At 31.1% G+C, this 19,034-nt stretch overlaps 4 protein-coding genes across 4 annotated transcripts, besides 11 other annotated features; all 4 read right to left on the minus strand.

Annotated features, from left to right (window-relative positions):
- Positions 1-2,353: 2,353 nt before the first annotated feature.
- On the minus strand, positions 2,354-3,103 carry TVAGG3_0136770 (DDE endonuclease family; the record flags this gene model as incomplete). Its single annotated transcript, XM_001330798.1, has 1 exon — positions 2,354-3,103. One exon carries the CDS (start codon positions 3,101-3,103, stop codon positions 2,354-2,356), a length of 750 nt encoding a protein of 249 aa, XP_001330834.1.
- Positions 3,104-3,233: 130 nt separating this feature from the next.
- Positions 3,234-3,271: a terminal%2Cinverted (terminal inverted repeat of MuDR-5_TvMULE4 transposon ID:TVAGG3_0136780).
- Positions 3,234-4,430: a mobile genetic element.
- Positions 4,393-4,430: a terminal%2Cinverted (terminal inverted repeat of MuDR-5_TvMULE4 transposon ID:TVAGG3_0136780).
- A 1,760-nt stretch (positions 4,431-6,190) lies between these two features.
- Positions 6,191-6,264: a mobile genetic element.
- Positions 6,265-6,594: 330 nt separating this feature from the next.
- Positions 6,595-6,854: a mobile genetic element.
- Positions 6,855-7,186: 332 nt separating this feature from the next.
- Positions 7,187-7,309: a mobile genetic element.
- A 979-nt stretch (positions 7,310-8,288) lies between these two features.
- On the minus strand, positions 8,289-9,518 carry TVAGG3_0136820 (protein ubiquitination; the record flags this gene model as incomplete). Its single annotated transcript, XM_001330799.1, has 2 exons — positions 8,289-9,318; positions 9,391-9,509. The coding sequence occupies 2 exons, from the start codon at positions 9,507-9,509 to the stop codon at positions 8,289-8,291; spliced, it is 1,149 nt and encodes a 382-aa protein (XP_001330835.1).
- Positions 9,519-11,286: 1,768 nt separating this feature from the next.
- Positions 11,287-11,315: a terminal%2Cinverted (terminal inverted repeat of MuDR-4N1_TV transposon ID:TVAGG3_0136830).
- Positions 11,287-11,937: a mobile genetic element.
- Positions 11,904-11,937: a terminal%2Cinverted (terminal inverted repeat of MuDR-4N1_TV transposon ID:TVAGG3_0136830).
- Positions 11,938-15,331: 3,394 nt separating this feature from the next.
- Positions 15,332-15,978: a terminal%2Cinverted (terminal inverted repeat of Maverick-1C transposon ID:TVAGG3_0136840).
- Positions 15,332-19,034: part of a mobile genetic element that runs on past the window's edge.
- On the minus strand, positions 16,322-16,780 carry TVAGG3_0136850 (repellent protein 1 family; the record flags this gene model as incomplete). The annotated part of the gene is made up of 1 exon (XM_051224145.1): positions 16,322-16,780. The coding sequence occupies one exon, from the start codon at positions 16,778-16,780 to the stop codon at positions 16,322-16,324; it is 459 nt and encodes a 152-aa protein (XP_051109131.1).
- On the minus strand, positions 17,092-17,596 carry TVAGG3_0136860 (uncharacterized protein; the record flags this gene model as incomplete). The annotated part of the gene is made up of 1 exon (XM_051224146.1): positions 17,092-17,596. A coding segment is annotated over one exon (505 nt), but the record flags the coding sequence as incomplete, so codon positions are not given.

Raw genomic sequence — 19,034 nt, forward strand, 5'->3', positions numbered from 1 at the left:
ATAACCAAATATGTGAAATCGTCAGTTTCATGCATTAGTGAAGAGTTTTTAAATTCCAAAATTTTTTCAAAATTTGGAAAAACATGTGAATTATTTCATTTTGTAAATATGTTTTTTAATTTTTAAATTTTTTTGGATTTTTTCGCTCTTCAAATCATTTTTTACCTTTTCACATAAGGTATCATTAAAAAACCTATCGAGCAATATGTTCAATAATAAATGCATTTTTTAATGCCCAAGGTAATTATACTTTGATAGCAAATTAATAAAATGAGGCAATAAAATACAAAAAATTAACTTTTATCATACTTAACTTTCCATTCTGAGACCAGATTTAGAATTTTCAGAACCCCAGGATTCAGAAACAAGCGGAAAAATACATTAAATACTGGAGATAATTCGTTTTTAAATTAAAGATAAAGATTATGATATTAAAAATTTCTTTCAAAGAAATGGAGAAAGTCATACAATCACAATTAGAACTAAATATTCTGGGGATTTCCCATTTTTTCATTCAAAAAGTGACATTCCCATTTTTTGCATTCCAAAATTGGGAAGTCTGTCAATATTGATGATATATCATATGTGATAATTCCATTGATCAGTACAAGTCTAATATGTTATATTAATAACGTTATTCGAATTCAGTCCTGACATTGAAAAAGTTATTATCTGATATCAGTTCAAAATCTCTGCATTATTCGTGAATGCTTTGCGTTTGTTCTATAGCAAGAGTTTAAACTATTTGTTTGAGTCAATATGAAGTTATGATTGTGAAATGATATTGCATCAAATGGTAAAACTGTGTTTTAATGTGTTTTGTATGCGTATGTGTTTCGGACATATATGTGGTATATAGTACATGTGTGTTTAATGAGATAAAAACAATATTGAATAAGTTAGGAAAATAATTTTTAAGAAAAGACCAGGAAGGGGGTCCTTTCTCAAGGTCAGGGCCCCCTTCTAGGCTTTCCCTAAATGTACTTTTCATTTTTTTTGCCGTATCTCAGGGAGAATCGTATGTGATTTTGAGGATCTCCCCAGATTCGGTAAAATATATTCAAAGCGAATCTCTGGCATTTGCTGAGGCCAGAGCCTGTATTTGTATGTCTTTCAGGGCCGAGATGGGAGGAGATCGTCAATGATGTGGAAACGATAATTTAAATGATTGTTTAACTGAAATTAGTTTATTATATCTCGAGATATTATCTTGATGTTTTCGAATTCATTCTATTTCCATATTATCTATTTACAATGATTTTATTCCATCGATTGGTAATATAAAGGCCTCTATATCTTATCTATATTTATAGTTATATTTGATTTAATGCATTTTTGGCCTTTTATTTTAGTGAGGTGACCGTTTATTTTACCAATCTTGTAGCCACCCTAAATTTCCCTCATACTATATGTATAACTTACTATATATTTGTGTTTATATGTGCATATATTCCCAAAGCTCCTGCTATATCCTATTAAGAGTAGCTAAAAAAGGTCCACTTGTGGTATGGGAATTTTCACTTCACTTGGGGAGATCCAAAAAAAACGCATACAAAACAATTTATTCGCAAGCATATAATCCAATATTAGCGCCCTTTGCTGAAAATGTCTTGACTCTTCCATAATTGTTTGGATTATTTAATACATACCATTTGAAATCCAAGGATGATCTTCAGTATGCTGTACAGATTTTATCATTTCTGCATATTATTAGCTTCAAGTGATAAAGCTTTTTATTTTCATTTGATTTTTTTAATTCAAATACTGTGGGAAATGAATACTGTCTACCATCTCCTTTATTCACTAACTGAAAAATCAAAAAATGTTTTAATTCAATAATATTTTTCTCATTAATATATTCGTGGAAAAGAAATAGATTTGGAACACGACTTGTTCATGAATTATGTCATGAATACTGTATTTAATTCCAAATTGTGTGGTACTAAATAATGTATTGGCAAGCACTCCACTGTTTATACTTTGGTAGTTCTTAATCACATTCAAATGATAGAGATCCTTAAAGGTGAACCCAAAGTTCTTATTGATTTTTGATTCTAGTTCTGTTAATAATTTAACATCATTCGAGCTATATTTATCATCGAATATATCTTCAGTATCAATAAAATATGTCATTAATTCTAAAAAATATAAATGACTCAATTTCTCTAGTTTTGTATTTCTCCTGGAAAATAACTTGCATATAATTTGGTGATGCTCCCATTTGACTTGTGTGTCATTTTTCTTTTCCAAAAACTTTGGATGGAGAGGAAATACTGTATCCTCGTTGAATTCTCCATTTTTCGCTTCATATATGTCTCCAACTATACGCAACAAAATAAGCATCCATTTTCTCTTATATAATCAGTTTTTGAGCAAAAATACCTTCTGAAACTCGGTTATTTATCATTGCAATAGTAATCGGTGGTAATTGATTAATGTTTTGAATATGCTGACCAAATTCGTATCGAGTGATTTGGAAAATTTCATTTTGTGATGTTAAAATTTTATTTGATGTATTGTATCTGTTAGTGGGATTTGGTATTGAATTTGACAATTTATTTGTTAGATCATTATCTATTGCACGTTGTGGGTTAAAGGGATGTAAACCACTTTTTTCAAATGAATTAATTAAGACAATTCTTCTGAATTCTTCCCATGCTTCTACCAGAATTCGTGAAATTTTAAGCCTCACTTTTGCAATATTACTGATATTATAAGTTTCAGTAGAATATTGTAGATTATATTTTAATTTATTAATATTTGCTTTCAGTGATGCAGCACAACCGACATCAAAAGGCTGCAAAACCGCAGTACAATATACAGGAAATGTTATCAACTCAATATTGAACAATTTCAAAATTTGACATCCAAAGTAGCTAACTCTGCTGATATGATTGTCAACAAATAACAATACTTGTTGAGCTGCAACATTGGAATCAAGCTTTTCTCTGTACCTTTGGGGTTCAGTAATAAAGAAGATCACAAAAACATCCCAAGGTTTCTTTGTCATCCAACCAGATGTCTGTCCAGCAAAGAATGCATTTACAGAACTTAACTCTGGTGTAATATTCTGGATGCCGGGCAAGATAATAAATGACTTCATCTTGTAATAAACTCTTCGATATAGTTTTTTTTCCACCTAAAGATCGTTTTTTTAGAAGTGTTTCAACCTCCAATTGAATACAAAGTTAGGTTAATATGATTTTAAAATATATATTTCATCTGTGATTTCAGAGAAAGGGACAGACTAGCCCATTGTCACTTTTTAATTTAGCAAATGAACGCTTATGGAGTGGAGTTTTTGGGTAAATCTGATTTGCTTATAAATGAAATAAAATCAAAAGAAACCATATTGGCATTATATTATGCAAAAATAAATGATCTTACTTAGTACTTTTAAAGTTAATTTCAGAAAAAATTTGACACAATGGTATCCGGCACATACAAGTGGTGTACAACCAAAATATAAGTTGGTTTAAACATATATTGCTATATCTCATGATCTTACTTAGTACTTTTAAAGTTAATTTCAGAAAAAATTTGACACAATGGTATCCGGCACATACAAGTGGTGTACAACCAAAATATAAGTTGGTTTAAACATATATTGCTATATCTCATGATCTTACTTAGTACTTTTAAAGTTAATTTCAGAAAAAATTTGACACAATGGTACCCGGCACATACAAGTGGTGTACAACCAAAATATAAGTTGGTTTAAACATATATTGCTATATCTCATGATCTTACTTAGTACTTTTAAAGTTAATTTCAGAAAAAATTTGACACAATGGTACCCGGCACATACAAGTGGTGTACAACCAAAATATAAGTTGGTTTAAACATATATTGCTATATCTCATGATCTTACTTAGTACTTTTAAAGTTAATTTCAGAAAAAATTTGACACAATGGTATCCGGCACATACAAGTGGTGTACAACCAAATCTTCGACTCGATGAACTTGTCATCGAGTTATATTCCAGTGTTGTTCCTTCATTCCTGATTAAGTTGCAAATTAAAGGTCTGGATTCAGAGAGAAGTGTTAAAGTTATCAAAAAAGTCACAAGAGATTTCGAAGAAATGACACAATTTAAAAAAGTCGAATGCATCAGTATGCTTGAAGCTGTTCAGAAAGGTCTGAAAAATGATACACTTGATCCCAACATTGTTTACTCAACATTAAAAATATTATTGCAAAGAAAACATTTGATTTAATAAACATTTAATTTATTATAATTAATTTTTTATTACAGTATAGTAAAAAATGCTATAAATAAATTATTATATTTTATTAAAATGTGACTTTTAATAGTAAGTGAATAAAATAAATCAGGAATTGGGAAAGAAGTAAGGTTAATTAAAAATAATGAAAATTACAAGTTTAAGGTTAACGAAAAAGTGACAATGGGCGAGTTTGTCCCCCACTCTGTGATTTCATATTAAAAATGAAAAATACCTAAATTTAAGTTTGAGAGAACTCATAGAAACCATTCTGACACATGTTTTGCAAATTAAGTTATTTAAAATCAGGATAATGAGTAGAACAAAAAATTCAATGGTAATTTCCCGACGGTTATTTGTTATGACACATTGAACCAATTATGTAATTTTGAATGAAATTCTGCCTTATGAAGGTGCTGCCTGCCTTTGAAGTGGTTTATTATATTTAATACATATTGGTTAATATAGCACTTAAGATATTTAACCCCTAACTTATATTATAAAATCAAATAATTTTTATTTTTCTTCAAAATTCCTAAATAATTGTACTACTTTGCAGAACTTATTGTTTTTAGACTGTTGGTTCTGTTTATTTTTATTAAATAACATTATTTATACAATTTTCTTCATTATAAACCAATTACATGCATTACAAACGATAATTAATTACTCTTGAGTATTATAAAGCAAATATAAAATCACATACTCTAAGTTTATATAGTATTTGCTCTAGGTACAATATTTTGGATATGTATAATGCTATAACAGACTTTTGGATATATGAATATGCTTAAATGAATGTGATAGCATATATAAGAATAAAGAGGGATGAAAATTTCATACCTTTGCCCATTTTGATATCAAATATTTAATTTATGAAGAGAGTTATCTATATTTTGTTTAAAGAAATCTAATAGACTATAAAATCCTAAATAATATGAACTTAATTTTTATTTTATTGAAATTTTGTTTTTTCAGTATTTTTTCATAGATTCATTAAAAATTGCTATATAATATTAACATGTAATTTTCAAATGTATCAAACAATTTTATTTTTGAAAACACAAAATACTGTATCTTTCTTTTTATTAAACTATGGCAGTCCCAACGGGAACCGCGGTAATTTACCGAGGTTTCCGCACACCGGTTCCTTTTTTAGGAATTTTTTAGATTAAAAAATATGCTTTGTAAATCATTTTTTGTAAATCGGCAAAAATTTGGAAATATTCTGATGATAATAAATCTGGGAATAGTATTTGAAATACGAGAACAACCTATTTAAAAGTGTTTCCGAAAGCTATATGCGAAAATTTGAAATTATACAAAATCGAGCGAAACACTTTTAAATAGGTTGTTCTCGTATTTCAAATACTATTCCCAGATTTATTATCATCAGAATATTTCCAAATTTTTGCCGATTTACAAAAAATGATTTACAAAGCATATTTTTTAATCTAAAAAATTCCTAAAAAAGGAACCGGTGTGCGGAAACCTCGGTAAATTACCGCCACATCAATAGTTTACGACACTTTTCCCGTAAATTGAGTAGTTTACTGCACTTTTTCAGTAAAATTGAGTTACGGGAATCTGTAAGATTACCGTACCTCACTTCTAGTTGAAAATAGCATTAGTATATAATAAATAGATATATTATTCATATTTTTGATTTTGAATTACAGAAAAAGTGAGTTCAGAACTTCCAATTATTATCTGATTAATTATGTTAAAAATACTATAAGGAATTAAAATACATAATGTTGAAATTTGAATTACGGAAAAAGTGAGGGTGAAAGTGAAGTGAAAAAGTAAGATATTTTTTGTTGAAATAATCATAGTTGTACAATTTTGAAACTATATGTAAAGCTATAAATTGAATAAATTCAAAAACAAAAATTGTTTGTTCTTATTAATAAATTTATATTAATCAATATTTGAACAACCCGTAATTAAAATTGAATTCCTCTTAAAATTTAATCCATACGTTAATTTTTAATTTGCTCGGCGAATGCCGAGCTTCCCTACTTCTCTTGTCATTCCTTCAAAAACTCTAATCTCATCGCACTTACAAACATCATGATTTGATGTATTGTCGAGAAATCTTAGACTTGTTTGTCATTTGATTATAGCATTTGAAAGTCATCTCGAAAATCAATTAACAAAACAATTTCCCAAACATCTACATACAAGTAGATGATGGTAAACTCATTAGAGTTGTTTTGCTATGATTCCTCCAATCTTATGATGAGAAAAATCATATCAAAACAGCTCTAATCGAACATTCTACACAGCTTAGCATCCAGCTAGTTCCAAGTAATGCGATTACAACATCAACGGCCAAAGCCTTTCAGAGTCCTTTAATCATTTCTTCTCATCTCAATGTGAAGTGGCCCCAAACGAACTACAAGCTGACGTTACAACGCATTACAACCCGGTTAATACGAGCATATACATTAGAGCTGCTTTGTTATGATCTCCCTCATCAATTGATGAGAGATCTCATTATGAAGCAGCTCCAATCGAACTAAAAACCTACATACAAATGAGTGAAAACAAACTCATTAGAGTTGTGTTGCTTTGATTTCTCTCATCAGAAGATGAGAGATACCAGAACAAAACAACTCTAATCAAACTTTCTACACAACTCAGCACAGTATCAATGCAAAGTAATGCGTCTGTATCGTTAACAAGCAAAGTTGTTTCGGGTCCTTCCATTTTGGAAGAATTCGGAACAACTTTGCGAATTGATAGTGTAAACCCATATACATGAAAGCGTGCATGCATAAAGACAGGTATTGTCAGCAATGACTACCTGCCCAGCTATGAGTGATCAGAGAATTACCATCTCAGGCTTTTTGAGAACGTTTCAGCCAGGACTCTCGTATGTTGACTGTGAGAAAGGCATCCTTTATCTGAAATAGATGCTTTTCCAACAATCAAATTCGAAGATCTTCGACGTTGTTGTAAAAAGAGAAGGAGAAGGAAAGAAGAGGAAGGAGAGGAAGAAGGAAAGGAAAAGAAGAAGAAGAAAAAAAGAAAAAAAAGAAGGACATATTAAATATAATGCGCACTTAATAGTGCCGAGGCGCGATTTTTTTGACCCTATATTACCGCACGGCAATGTTTTTCTCGATTTTGTACAGCCCTATATTAAACACATAGTCTAATCAAAATCAAATATAATAATCAGAAAAATCTTCGAATTGGAACACTTCACAACGTGTGAAACCCATATTTCAATCAACAAGTTTATAGTTAAAATATAAGTCCAATATTGCTTGCTTTATGGTTGAAGCACTTTTTTTGATTAATTATCCATTAACATATAATGAGAAATATAGGAATGCAAAATAAAATGCAGAACAAGCAATCATCATAGCCGACCTCTCAAATTTATCATAGATTCAAAATTTTCAATGAGGTTTTGACTTTTTGAGCAATCTATCTCAATTGACTCTTAGGTTCGTAAAAGGATGGTAAATTTTTTTAACCGTCAATACTATTCCAAAATATGTTACAGACGTATCCCTATTTATTTGCTATTTTATAGAATTTTACATCCGAAATCAATTTCAATAATAAAGCGTATCAATTCAGCTACATACTTATTTATATCCTGCTATATTTACTCTTGTGCTTGAATAAACATAATTTTTATTTTAAATCATATCTTCCTGAAAATCTTCCCAAGCTTAAATAATTTACTTCCGAAATTGAAATTAACTTCCAAATCGGCATCAATACTTCTGTCGTTATGGTTATTAATTTAGACAATATTGATTTTAATCTTTGATTATCAAAACACTAAAGTCATCTTTTTAACTTTTTCATGGTCGCATTAAATTAAGTCTAAAGTACTATTTTATGTGGTACTCTTAGAGTTTTTGTATTCATTGTACACGTTGAAATAATACCATTAAAGGAATGACAGACTTTCAAAAAATAGTTTGGTTACCTTAATGTATAATCATATTACGAAATTTTCACTTGAAAATTCCGACTCGTTGAATTCTGCTGTGATATCTTGGAATAAAAAAATTAAAGTTATCAAACATGGTTTACTGATATTACTTTTTTGGTTTATAGTGGGTCTTTACAAGTTCTTTGTATTGTGGTTTGCCGACAGTCATAATTAATTCATAATAAGTTTTATGGTTTGGAGCAATTCCAGAGAAATCAAAGCCATGATCGATAATGTATTTAAAGAATTCTTCTTGGCCTGGTTGTGTGATAAAATTTGCAATGAATGCGCCTTTATCGAAATAGTGGTTAATATCATTGCCATTCTTTATAAGTAGGTCGAGTATTTTGAGAGCGTCTGGTTTTGGCGATAAACAGTTAATGGGAAGCTTATTCGATTTATCAGTGACATTAACGTTAGCTCCTGCGTTTATAAGCATTTCAACTATTTCGTAGCTCCCAGATGTAACAGCGAAATGTATTGGATATTGCTTTAAAAAGCCTCTTTGGTTGACATTTGCTCCTTTGTCAATTAATTTCTGAACTAGATCAGCCCGTGTGCTACCAATAGCAAACATGAGTGCAGATCTGCCTTCACCATCTAAGTAATTAACGTTAACTTTATCTGATTGAAGAAGTAAGTTAACGCCATCGTAAAGTCTATGAGCAATGCACTTCATAAGAGGTGAGTAATCCTTTTCATCTTTAAGAGACATTGGTACGCATCTTTCCATCAAAAATACAAATGGTTGTGTTTTATGTTGCTCAATGGCTTTAAGTAATGGAGAATTTATTGCTACTTTACCAGCTGACTGTTGTATATATTTGGCGCCACAATCAAAGAGAATTCTTAAAATTTCATCAGAATCATTACAAGTAGCCAGGCAAATTGGAGTATAACCATTTGCTGGAGCTGAATTAATATCTACGTTATGCTCTGTACAAAGGTAAATCAGTACTTCTTTGGCGCCTCCTAATGCTGCATAATGTACTGGAGCGTATCCTAATGCTGATTTAATTTCGGGAGAAATACCTTGTTTGTCGAAATACTCGACACAGTCCAATGCATCGTAAAATGCTGCGACATGCATCAAAGTTAATCCTTTATTTAAACTTGAAGTAAAATATGTTTCACAGCTGTGTGTTAGCATTGAAAAATAATGCAAATAGCGTATTGTTACGCCAATTTGCTTATAAATAGGTACATACTCTAATTCATAAGAAGTATCTTGAAGAGTTGTAACATTTCCATTCAACTCCTTCTGAAGCTCATCAACTCTGTTGTTTTTCACAATGTTGAATAGCTTTGGATTTCCTTGCAGACTCATAAAATCAAAATAAAAAAAATTATCAAAATTAAAACATTCGACCAAGTATAGAAAGAGGTTTTCCATGGCATCGGTCTAAATGGAGTAGATTGATTATAGTTATTGGAAAATCGAGGAAAACAATGAAATTCAAGGAAAATCTGACACCAAAAATTTTTTCTTTCCGAAGTCTTTTTTCTTTTTTTGCTCAGTTTGTGATTTGAAAAGATGTGTTATTATGCGAGAAGATATACTGTATTATATGTAAAAAATGTATGTGCTCAATTAAAATGTGTTTTTACTAAGTTAGCGTGAAGATCTTGAAATATCTGATTGGAAAAAAAATCTCAACGCTGGAGGCTGGATGAGGTGCAGGAATATTCTTTACAATATATATATGCTGTTAGGGCACTGTTTTTCCCCTAAGCTTTACAAATTTTCGGCCAAATAAAAACAGTATATATCATTCAGAATTATAGCATTTAGATTATACATACAAACAAAAATATAATCATTAGACATCGAAATTTTCTGAGGAATTTTGAGGGCAAAACCGAAAAAATCTAAATTCGGTATATAACAAATCAGAAAAATTAGAGACCTATTGTATAAAAATAAAAATGTAAAAATCGTGCAAAACATTTAAGATTACGACAAACTTCTACTTTCCGGAAATAAAATTTATCTCTTCATTCAAAACTCATTGTCTGGCTTAAAGCGATCGGAGACTGAGCTAAAGAAAAAAATTTTCTAAATCAATCAAGCGTTTATTGCGTGTTTTGAAGAAAGTTTAATCATATGATAAGCTTTCATTAATAAAGGAATAAATGAGTTGAAAATCTTTCATTTATAAGAAATCAAAAGTTGAAATACAACAGATTAAGAAAGTTGGATTATTGTAATTAAAAATCTTTGCTATATTTGGCATATGACAAGGCGGCAATAAAATATGAAGGGGAAATTTGGAAAAGATTTGATATAAAGAAAAACTAATATACGTTAAGGAAATAGAAAGAATTATGAAATAAGAAACTTCTTAAGGATGAAACTCACTTTTCTGACAGCAAGACTTGAAGAAGAGAGAAATCTTGTTTTTAAATGAAACTTCTTAAGGATGAAGCTTTATTTTTCTGACAGCAACAATTTTATCTTGTGACTGGCTTCTATGATTACAATTTCCAAAATTTGATTTTTTTCTTCTTCACACTATATCTACTGAACATATAATTTATATCCATCGTCTTCTATACCATTGATAATGCTATTATATTCATATGTTTTCACATACATAATAACACCCCAATTTCTTTGATTTATATTATTTATATTTATTTCTTTGAAAAAGGCAGTAAGAAATTCGAAACAATCATTAATTTGATATTACGCGTGTCCCAACCATTTAAGTAATTTAAACACTTGAATTTGACTTCCATTCAAATTATTTAATCTCATCATTTCAATTAGAACTAATGACTCCCTTTCAAATTGCCGATCATCTTTACCTACATAATTTTCATGAATAGATGCGCTTTCAGAATGAATGATACTGAATGTTACCTCAGCAATATGCATATTTACTTGTGTAGCAGTAATTGCATAGCATATTCTTCCGTTATTTGGAATAGGAGTTTGTTCGTTTTGCCATATTTACGAACGTACTATGTTCTTAAGATTAATAAAAACCTTACAAAATGGGCATTTTATGTTATTCTCTGACAGATATTTTTCATTTCATTCATTGGATTTGCAAGACATCGAACATATAACAAGAATCCTATCTGAGATAGTGGGAATCTGCGAGTGCGGGACAAATTTGCCAGGTGTCACTTTTCAATAACCTTAAATTACGCTTTTCTAATTTTTTTTAAAATAACCTTAAATCATATTTGAAGAAATTATGTCTATGATATATGTTTTATGCTAGAATCTTGGAGTTTTCATGCACTACACAAGAGCTCCAAGGTTCCAAGAGTGAATGCTCAATAGCAATTATAGAGATGTACCTTTTCAAAATGACTTTTACTGATTAAATTTAATCAATAGAAGACATTTTGAAAAGGTACCTCTACAATTAGATATACAAGAGATTCAAAGCTTCATTTCAGATAGATTTGAAACTTTGAAACTCTTGGTAGATTTTGAGTGAATGCTGACAATCATCTTTGAGAAGGTTTTCTTTAAGAAAACCTTCTCAAAGAGGTTTCTCAGGAGCCCTGAGGCTCCCTTTCGTAATGATTGGGAGCCTTGGGGCTCCTGAGACGAAGAATGGCTTCGCCGAATCTTTGATCAGCAGAGGCCAAATGAAAAGGCCTCTGCTGATGGATTCTCAGGAGCCCTGAGGCTCCCTTTCGTAATGATTGGGAGCCTTGGGGCTCCTGCAGCAGAGTATCGCTCCGCTCCATTAAATTTTTTTAAAAAAAGTGCCGTGTGGCAAATTTGTCCTGTTCCCGGAATCTGCAAGCTTGTTTCGACAGATCATTGTAACAAGATGGTGGAGAATTATAAAGCGATTCACGCAAATCATCAAAACATGTATATTTTGTATTGATATCATCAATTAAAAGCCATTTTGATCGTTTTGGATTTGATTGTTTTAAACAAAATTAAAGACTCTAGGTTGGCAAATATTGTGGTAGTATATACCCCAGAGAACTCGGATACGGAGGAAGGATCATGACTGAAGAGGAAACAAATTAGCTCTCTCCCACTAATCCAATGCTAAAATTCTCCATTACTATTTTTATAAGAATGCACCTAAGCTTCAGCTTAGGAAAGATGCCAAAAAGTCCGAAAAAATTAAAATCTGACAGCGAATTGGTCCGAATTTTTGTTGATATTTTACTTTATCGCAATATACATTCATAAGCTTTGCATTAAAATTTTTTCGGACGATTTCGCAGATCCCCCTTCAGCTTAGATCTTTATGTAATTTTCCATATGAACAACATGAATATTTAGCATATATTCTAGAGTCAAATTATGGAAGAGCAAGAAGAGGATGAAAAATTGAGTTCTCAACATTTGAATTTTTTCCTAACTCTAACATATTATTTTACTTATTTGCCTTTTTCAGCTCTTTTCCTATTACTTCATATTTCGCAATCTTGCTGCTAAAAGGTTGTAACAAGAATAACAAATATTGCTTTTCCAATTTTTGCAAATTACTTCCTCCCAAAGCATCCGAATTTTTAACCGTTAAACACGGATTTGACAACTATCAGTATCCTATTTTAGCTGACCCTGGATACGGAGGCATTCAAAAGTATCATTTAACTGTCATCATAATGAAGCGCGGAGATGACAAAGATGACTTCAATCGAAACAATGCAATCGCATAAGATAGGAAGATTATTGAGTGTTATTTCGCCCTGTTTAAATCCTGTTGACCATGTATGAAAAATGGTTTTAGTGGAGAACGTTCATCTCTTCACAGGTTGCTTTTTTTGATTTTTATAAAATATAAAATAAAATTTTTATTCACAAATCACAAAACTTTTGCCATTTAAAGGTAAAATATGATACATGTCCTCCCATGCCTTTGGATCCATTGGCATTCCTTCCAGAAAGTTGACTTTGTTATTCATGTAGTTATCTTGCTTTTGCGCTTTCGACTTTGCAAAGGGATTATCTTCATTTGCTGTTTTCTGTGTTAAACGTGCCATAATGTTGAAAAATTGAAATACGTTCCCACTTTTTGAGAGGGAAGTTTTGCAAAATAATTTTTATAGACAAATTTTGAAAGTTTCATTTCAGTTTAATAATATATCCAACACCTGTATAGGAGTGCCTTGCTGATTTGACCTGAAAGAGCGAAAGTTAGTTTTTTGATTTGAAAACCCTGCCATATAATTTTGTTAAGGACTCAATGTAGATATATGATATAATCTTGTATGCATGAAAGAAAAAATTCTAATCAACTCAATTTTGAGCTGTGACGATACCCCTTTTTTAAAATTTTTTATAAATTTTTTATTAGATAAATTACTCACTTTTAGGCGGAGCGTCAGCGTCCCATAGCTTGATCCTATCACGAAAAGTAGTAACATTGTTAGGAAAAATTCTAACTGGCTTTTCAAGAAGATCCAACTTTTTTAGATAGTTGACAAGCCAAATAAAAGGTGAATATTTTGTATCAGTTTTTCTGATATAAACTGTTTCAGAATTTCCTAATTGGTCTGTCTTGGAAACAAGTATCTTTAATTAAGTTGATTAGAATCCAAATTTTCGAAAATTTTTAATTTTGCAAAACGTCCCTCTCAAAAAGTGGGAACGTTTTGGACATCCACCATAATGTTTACACCAGATGTTTGGGATTGATAATTTCTAGTGACTCTGAATTTGGCATGCTTTGCATTGAGTTTCTTCAATCCATCCAAGCTTATGACGAATTTAGGGATGCGACGGTTTTACGCCATGACCGTTTAAAAATAGAATAATACGCCATTCGGCCGAATAACAAAACAATACAAAATTATCGCCGTTGTTGTGCATGAAAAATAGCGTAACTTCACTTTTGACAAAAAGTGACACTATTTCTGATAGTTTTGTCATTTATTTGTCAGATTTATAAATGGATAATAATGCTGTAAATCAGATATTAATTAAAAATATTTAAGATTTATGTTCGAATTGAAAAGCAAAATGATATTTTTTAATTGAAAAACGTTAATATCTGATATTTTGAAGTTTGTAATATTTGTTAGTATCTTAAATTATTGAATGCATACGTTTTTTATGTTCTCAATTTTAAAAAAAATTGTGAAGAATTTAGTTTTTTGAAGATGGATGTTTAATATTTGTGAGTGAGAATGCAAGCAGGAGTTTGGTACTTTAAGGCTAGGTTGAGATAGATTTCCCATTATATTATCTGTGAATATATTGTTTGAAAATTCAAGATATAAAAATATATTATCAAAAAATTTTATATTTTTAAATACAATAGGGTTGAAGTATAGTACGATGAGATAGCAATGATATATTTTATAATGGGAGGTAATCTGAAGATAAGTAGCAAATTTTATGCGATTTTGATGGGAAGTTGGAGGGTGTGAGTACTATAGCATGTAATAGTATCTCACACCCTCCAATTCTTCCTATGGCGCCGAAAAATTTTTGGTGAAATGCGACGACATTTCACCAAAAAATTTTCGGCGCCATATAGAGAACTATAGTCTGCGAGGTACTGATTCTATCTATGTACCTCGCAGACCATAGTTCTCAGCCAAAATGTCAAAAATTTCGGAAATTCGAAATAATTTTTTTGAGAAAAAATTAACCGTTTAACATTGCCAAAAATCTAAAAAACTCACATTTTTTTTAAATTGATAACCCTCAAACCGTTTCCAATCAATAATTTGAGAGTCTATATGATAATGTAAAAGTTAAAACATTCAAGTATTTAAGTATTTCTTTAAAATATTAAGTTTTTTATTTTTCCAATAAAATTCTAATATCAAATATTTTTATTTAACGATTAATTTTATTTATATTTTTATAGTTTTTTTTAAGAAAAAATATTGTTAGGGTTTTATGGATTTTCAATTAATATACAAGATAATTCATGAATGTATATATTTCCAAGTTTTTAAGGATGCAACACTTTACATTTGTAAACTGTCAAAAATGAAGTCACACTATTTTTCATGCATTACACAAAATTATCGCCGTCCTTTTTTTTTTCTCTTTTTTTTCTCTCTCTTTCTTTTCTCTTTCCTCTTTTTACACCTCTTTCTCTTTTCATCATTAAACGTAGAAAGATATATTAATATTATTTTAAAATTAAAAAAAAATAAAGAAAGTATAATAAGTAATTATTTAGTTATCGATATATATATATGTAAAGTAGTTAGTATACAAGTCTTGGGTACTGTGGCACTGCGTTCCACCTTACCCAATACTTGTGAATTTGACACTTTACAAAACCGTTAACGTATATTTTACAACACAAACGACAACACTAACTTAACCTTAAATATTTACAAAGCCGCCAACCACTTCACTTCACTAACGAACTCACTAATGTAAAAATAAACGTTCTCACTATCGTTCTCACTAACAACTTCACTAATGTTCTCATAAATTTTCCTCAATATCTTCATCATCAGTGTTAACCCTATTGTAGTCATACTTGAAGCCATAAACTTTCTCTAACTTCTTAACGTACAATTTACATAACTTACCTTCGTCATCGTATGGTTTAATGATATAACTATTTCTATCTTTATAAACAGTCAATGAAAAGTCAACTGGTCTCGGATGTATTTGAAAGAACATGTTATGCTCAGGAAGGAAGAATAAATGTTTAAATGTATGTTTGTTATATGTTTTGATTTGTATGAGTTGCTTTTGTTCTGTCATTACATCCAAATAAAATAAAAATAAACTTAAAAATAAACTTAAAATTAATGATATCACCACCCTCACACGTATGAAAACATAGCACAAAAATAATGTTTATGTTAGAATGTTAGATCTAACACGTTTTCTAACCTCAGCCGCTAAGCGGCGAGACCCTTTGGGTCTTTTCTCACCCTGTTGAATTCATTACTTTATAACTCTCTTCCTTTCTCCAACTCTTCTAACTTCTTCCTAAGTTTAGCAATGTTGTCCTCATGAAGTTTAATCTTTCTCAAAATTCCTTCTTTATCTAATGGTTGCTTTATCTTTCTAAACTGAACTCTACCATCCTTCATAGTATGAATGTAAAAACCTTCTGGAATAGTTCCTGATTTAATGTATTCTACCAAAAACTTTTGTTTCATTGCTTCAGTGACTTTAGTCGTCATTTCAATCAAATAAAAATTTTAATATTAAATAAAAATAACGTTATTTTTTCAGTAAGGAAACGCAGGAGTTTTACGATTTATTTGAGGAGTAGGTTCTGGTTTAAATGTTGGAGTCGGTTTAGGAGTTGACTTTTGAACAGGAGTTTGTACTTCCATAGGTTCAGGAGTTATTGAAGGTTTTGCTTGTGAAGGCGTTGGTTTTGGCGAAGGTGTTGGAGTTTGTTTAACTTCAGCTATTTCAGTATTATTTATAACATTTGCTTTATTTCTTTTCAACATCATTACTGCTCCTGCTGTAGCTAGCAAACCTAGTGGGAGACCATATTTTATATAAGGACTTGACCAAATGCTATTTTTGACAGGAGCTGGTGGAACACCTAACCTTGGTGAGACTGCTCTTTGCCATTGTGCAGCTCGTAAGAAATATTCAATAGGTGCTCCATAATCGTTTGGTAAAGTTTGTTTCATAGATGGTGAAGGTTCGCGAGAGCTTGATGAAGAACTCATTTATAAGCTTTAAAAATAAATGTTCATCCTTTATTCCTCACTGTCGTCCGTGGCTAAGTTATAGTCATCTAATCTTATTATGGGGATGCCATTAGCACGCACCTGAATGGCAAAGCAACAATCCCTCATAAATCCAATAAGTGGCTTTGGTACGTTTTCAGTTGCTAGTTCAATAGGTCCTTTAACAGACAATTTGTATGTTATTGGAGCAGTAGATGTTTGACCTTGTTGGAAGCAAAAGTCCACTTCTGTTGGAAAAACATAAGAAATGTGTGTTGTCATAGCTATCCCATTTATGTTCCACACTACACCATCATCCACCAATGACCTCATAACATCTTCATTAAATCCTATCATATCATTGTTTGTATTGCAGGCGTTCGCAACCATTTCATAAAATACAGGTCCATATGATTTTTCAGGTTCTGCAGGCATATTTCCATAAGCTCCCATGGAAAGCTGAAGATATTTAAACTTAGGGTTCTCAAAATTAACATAATAGTTGTCTTTCTTTCTAAATAGTGCCCAAATACTTTTAACATTAATAGGCGTATAAGCTGCTGTAAATGTTGCACTTGAACTATCTGTATTCTTTGAGAATGAACCGTCCATAGGAATCCAATCCATAACTTTAACAGGAAAACATAAAGCCTCGTTTGTATAATGTTCTACAAGTTCTGTATAAATGTTAGGGTCTAAAGAGAATGACTTTGGATGAATGAAACATTCATTAAAATCCATCTTTGTTCGAAATAGTTGCTGGTTTACAGTTGTAATAGTAACTGTTCCACTAGCTTCTACTGCCTTCGTTATCATAGTGAATGGTTCATTCCATGGAACAAATTTATTTGTCGGTGGATTTGAATCTGAAGCAAATGCAACTTTAAGAGTTGGATTGAAAGCAATGATATCATTTACAGATATAGATGTGCATTGTAAGGCGTCGCTACTGAACTTTACTTTAAGCTGAATGTTACCAGCAAATGCAGGAATAAATCTTATAGCTTCTAATGGAAGGAATCTTTCAACAGGAATTCTTAAACGAAGCTTAAAATCAAATGATTTTCCTGCTGTAATTGGACCACTAACAATTTGTCCTGTTCTGCATGTTCCGAATGACTCCATACATCTTCATGTCGAGTCTTTGAGAAAACATCTACTTTCTTTATTTGTTCGTAGTTTGTGAGTTTGAAGTTATATATGCTTCTTCTCGTGCGTTGTCTTGAGAATATACGATACGACCATTTGCAAGGATTTGATATCCAGCAACTGCATAGAAAGCGTCATCGAAACCAATCCAAAATCCTGGTGGGTTTGTTTTATTGGAACCTGAACTAATTTCTTTATCTGCAATAAATTGACCTTCCATTTTATACGTAATGAATGTATTGTAAAGGTCCAACATATTTTCACCAGGAGGTGAGAGATTGAATGTTACCCATGTGTTATCTTTAGCAGTTCCAGGTTGTGATGGAATCTTTGCGTCAGAATATTTTCTATTAGTGTCACCAATTTGAACTGCATTGTCTATGATATCAAAATATGAGCGAATCTGATGAATATGCTCTGCTGGAGTAAATTCGTTTAACTGTTCGTTCTGCATGTATTTACTTCGGATAAAAATATCTATTTACTTCATTATTCTCACTCTTCTTCTTGGCATTCGTGGTGGAAGTTGTTTCTTGACATTTTCAATGAACTGTACATTCTCTTTTGTCTCAACTTCTTTCACTGGCGGGTCAGGGTTCTTTGACTCGGTTTGTTTTCAATGAAATTCACAAACTTTGCAATAAGCTCTTGGTTCGTTATTGAAAGTACATCTGGCTTCTTTTCTTCTGGTTCTATTGACTTTTCAGTTTGAACAAGAAGGTTTTATATGGGCTTCGTGGACTTCACCCTTGCCATGCACCTTAATGTTGTCGCTTTCTGCATTTGCTAATGGAACCTTTCTTTTCTTACGTATATTTTACCATCTTTACTCTGACTTACGTAATAGAAAGGATGTTGTATTCCTCTTGCGTCATTTAATATAATAGACTCTCGCTCTGATTTTGACAAGCTCATTTTACATCGGTTAAAGTTTTAATTTTGTTTTTTATCTGCAGTCAAATGACTCAGACAAGTCCTACGGACAAGACCCAGGGGTCATAGATGTTTGAAGCATTGAAGAAAGAAATTCGCGAGCAAATTTTATCCGAACTGAAGGAACAAAAACAAGAACAAAAGCCAGAGAGACCAAAGAGAAAACTTAGTG

This window comes from Trichomonas vaginalis, chromosome IV (genome assembly GCF_026262505.1).
Source record: "Trichomonas vaginalis G3 chromosome IV, whole genome shotgun sequence".
Lineage (NCBI taxonomy): Eukaryota > Parabasalia > Trichomonadida > Trichomonadidae > Trichomonas > Trichomonas vaginalis.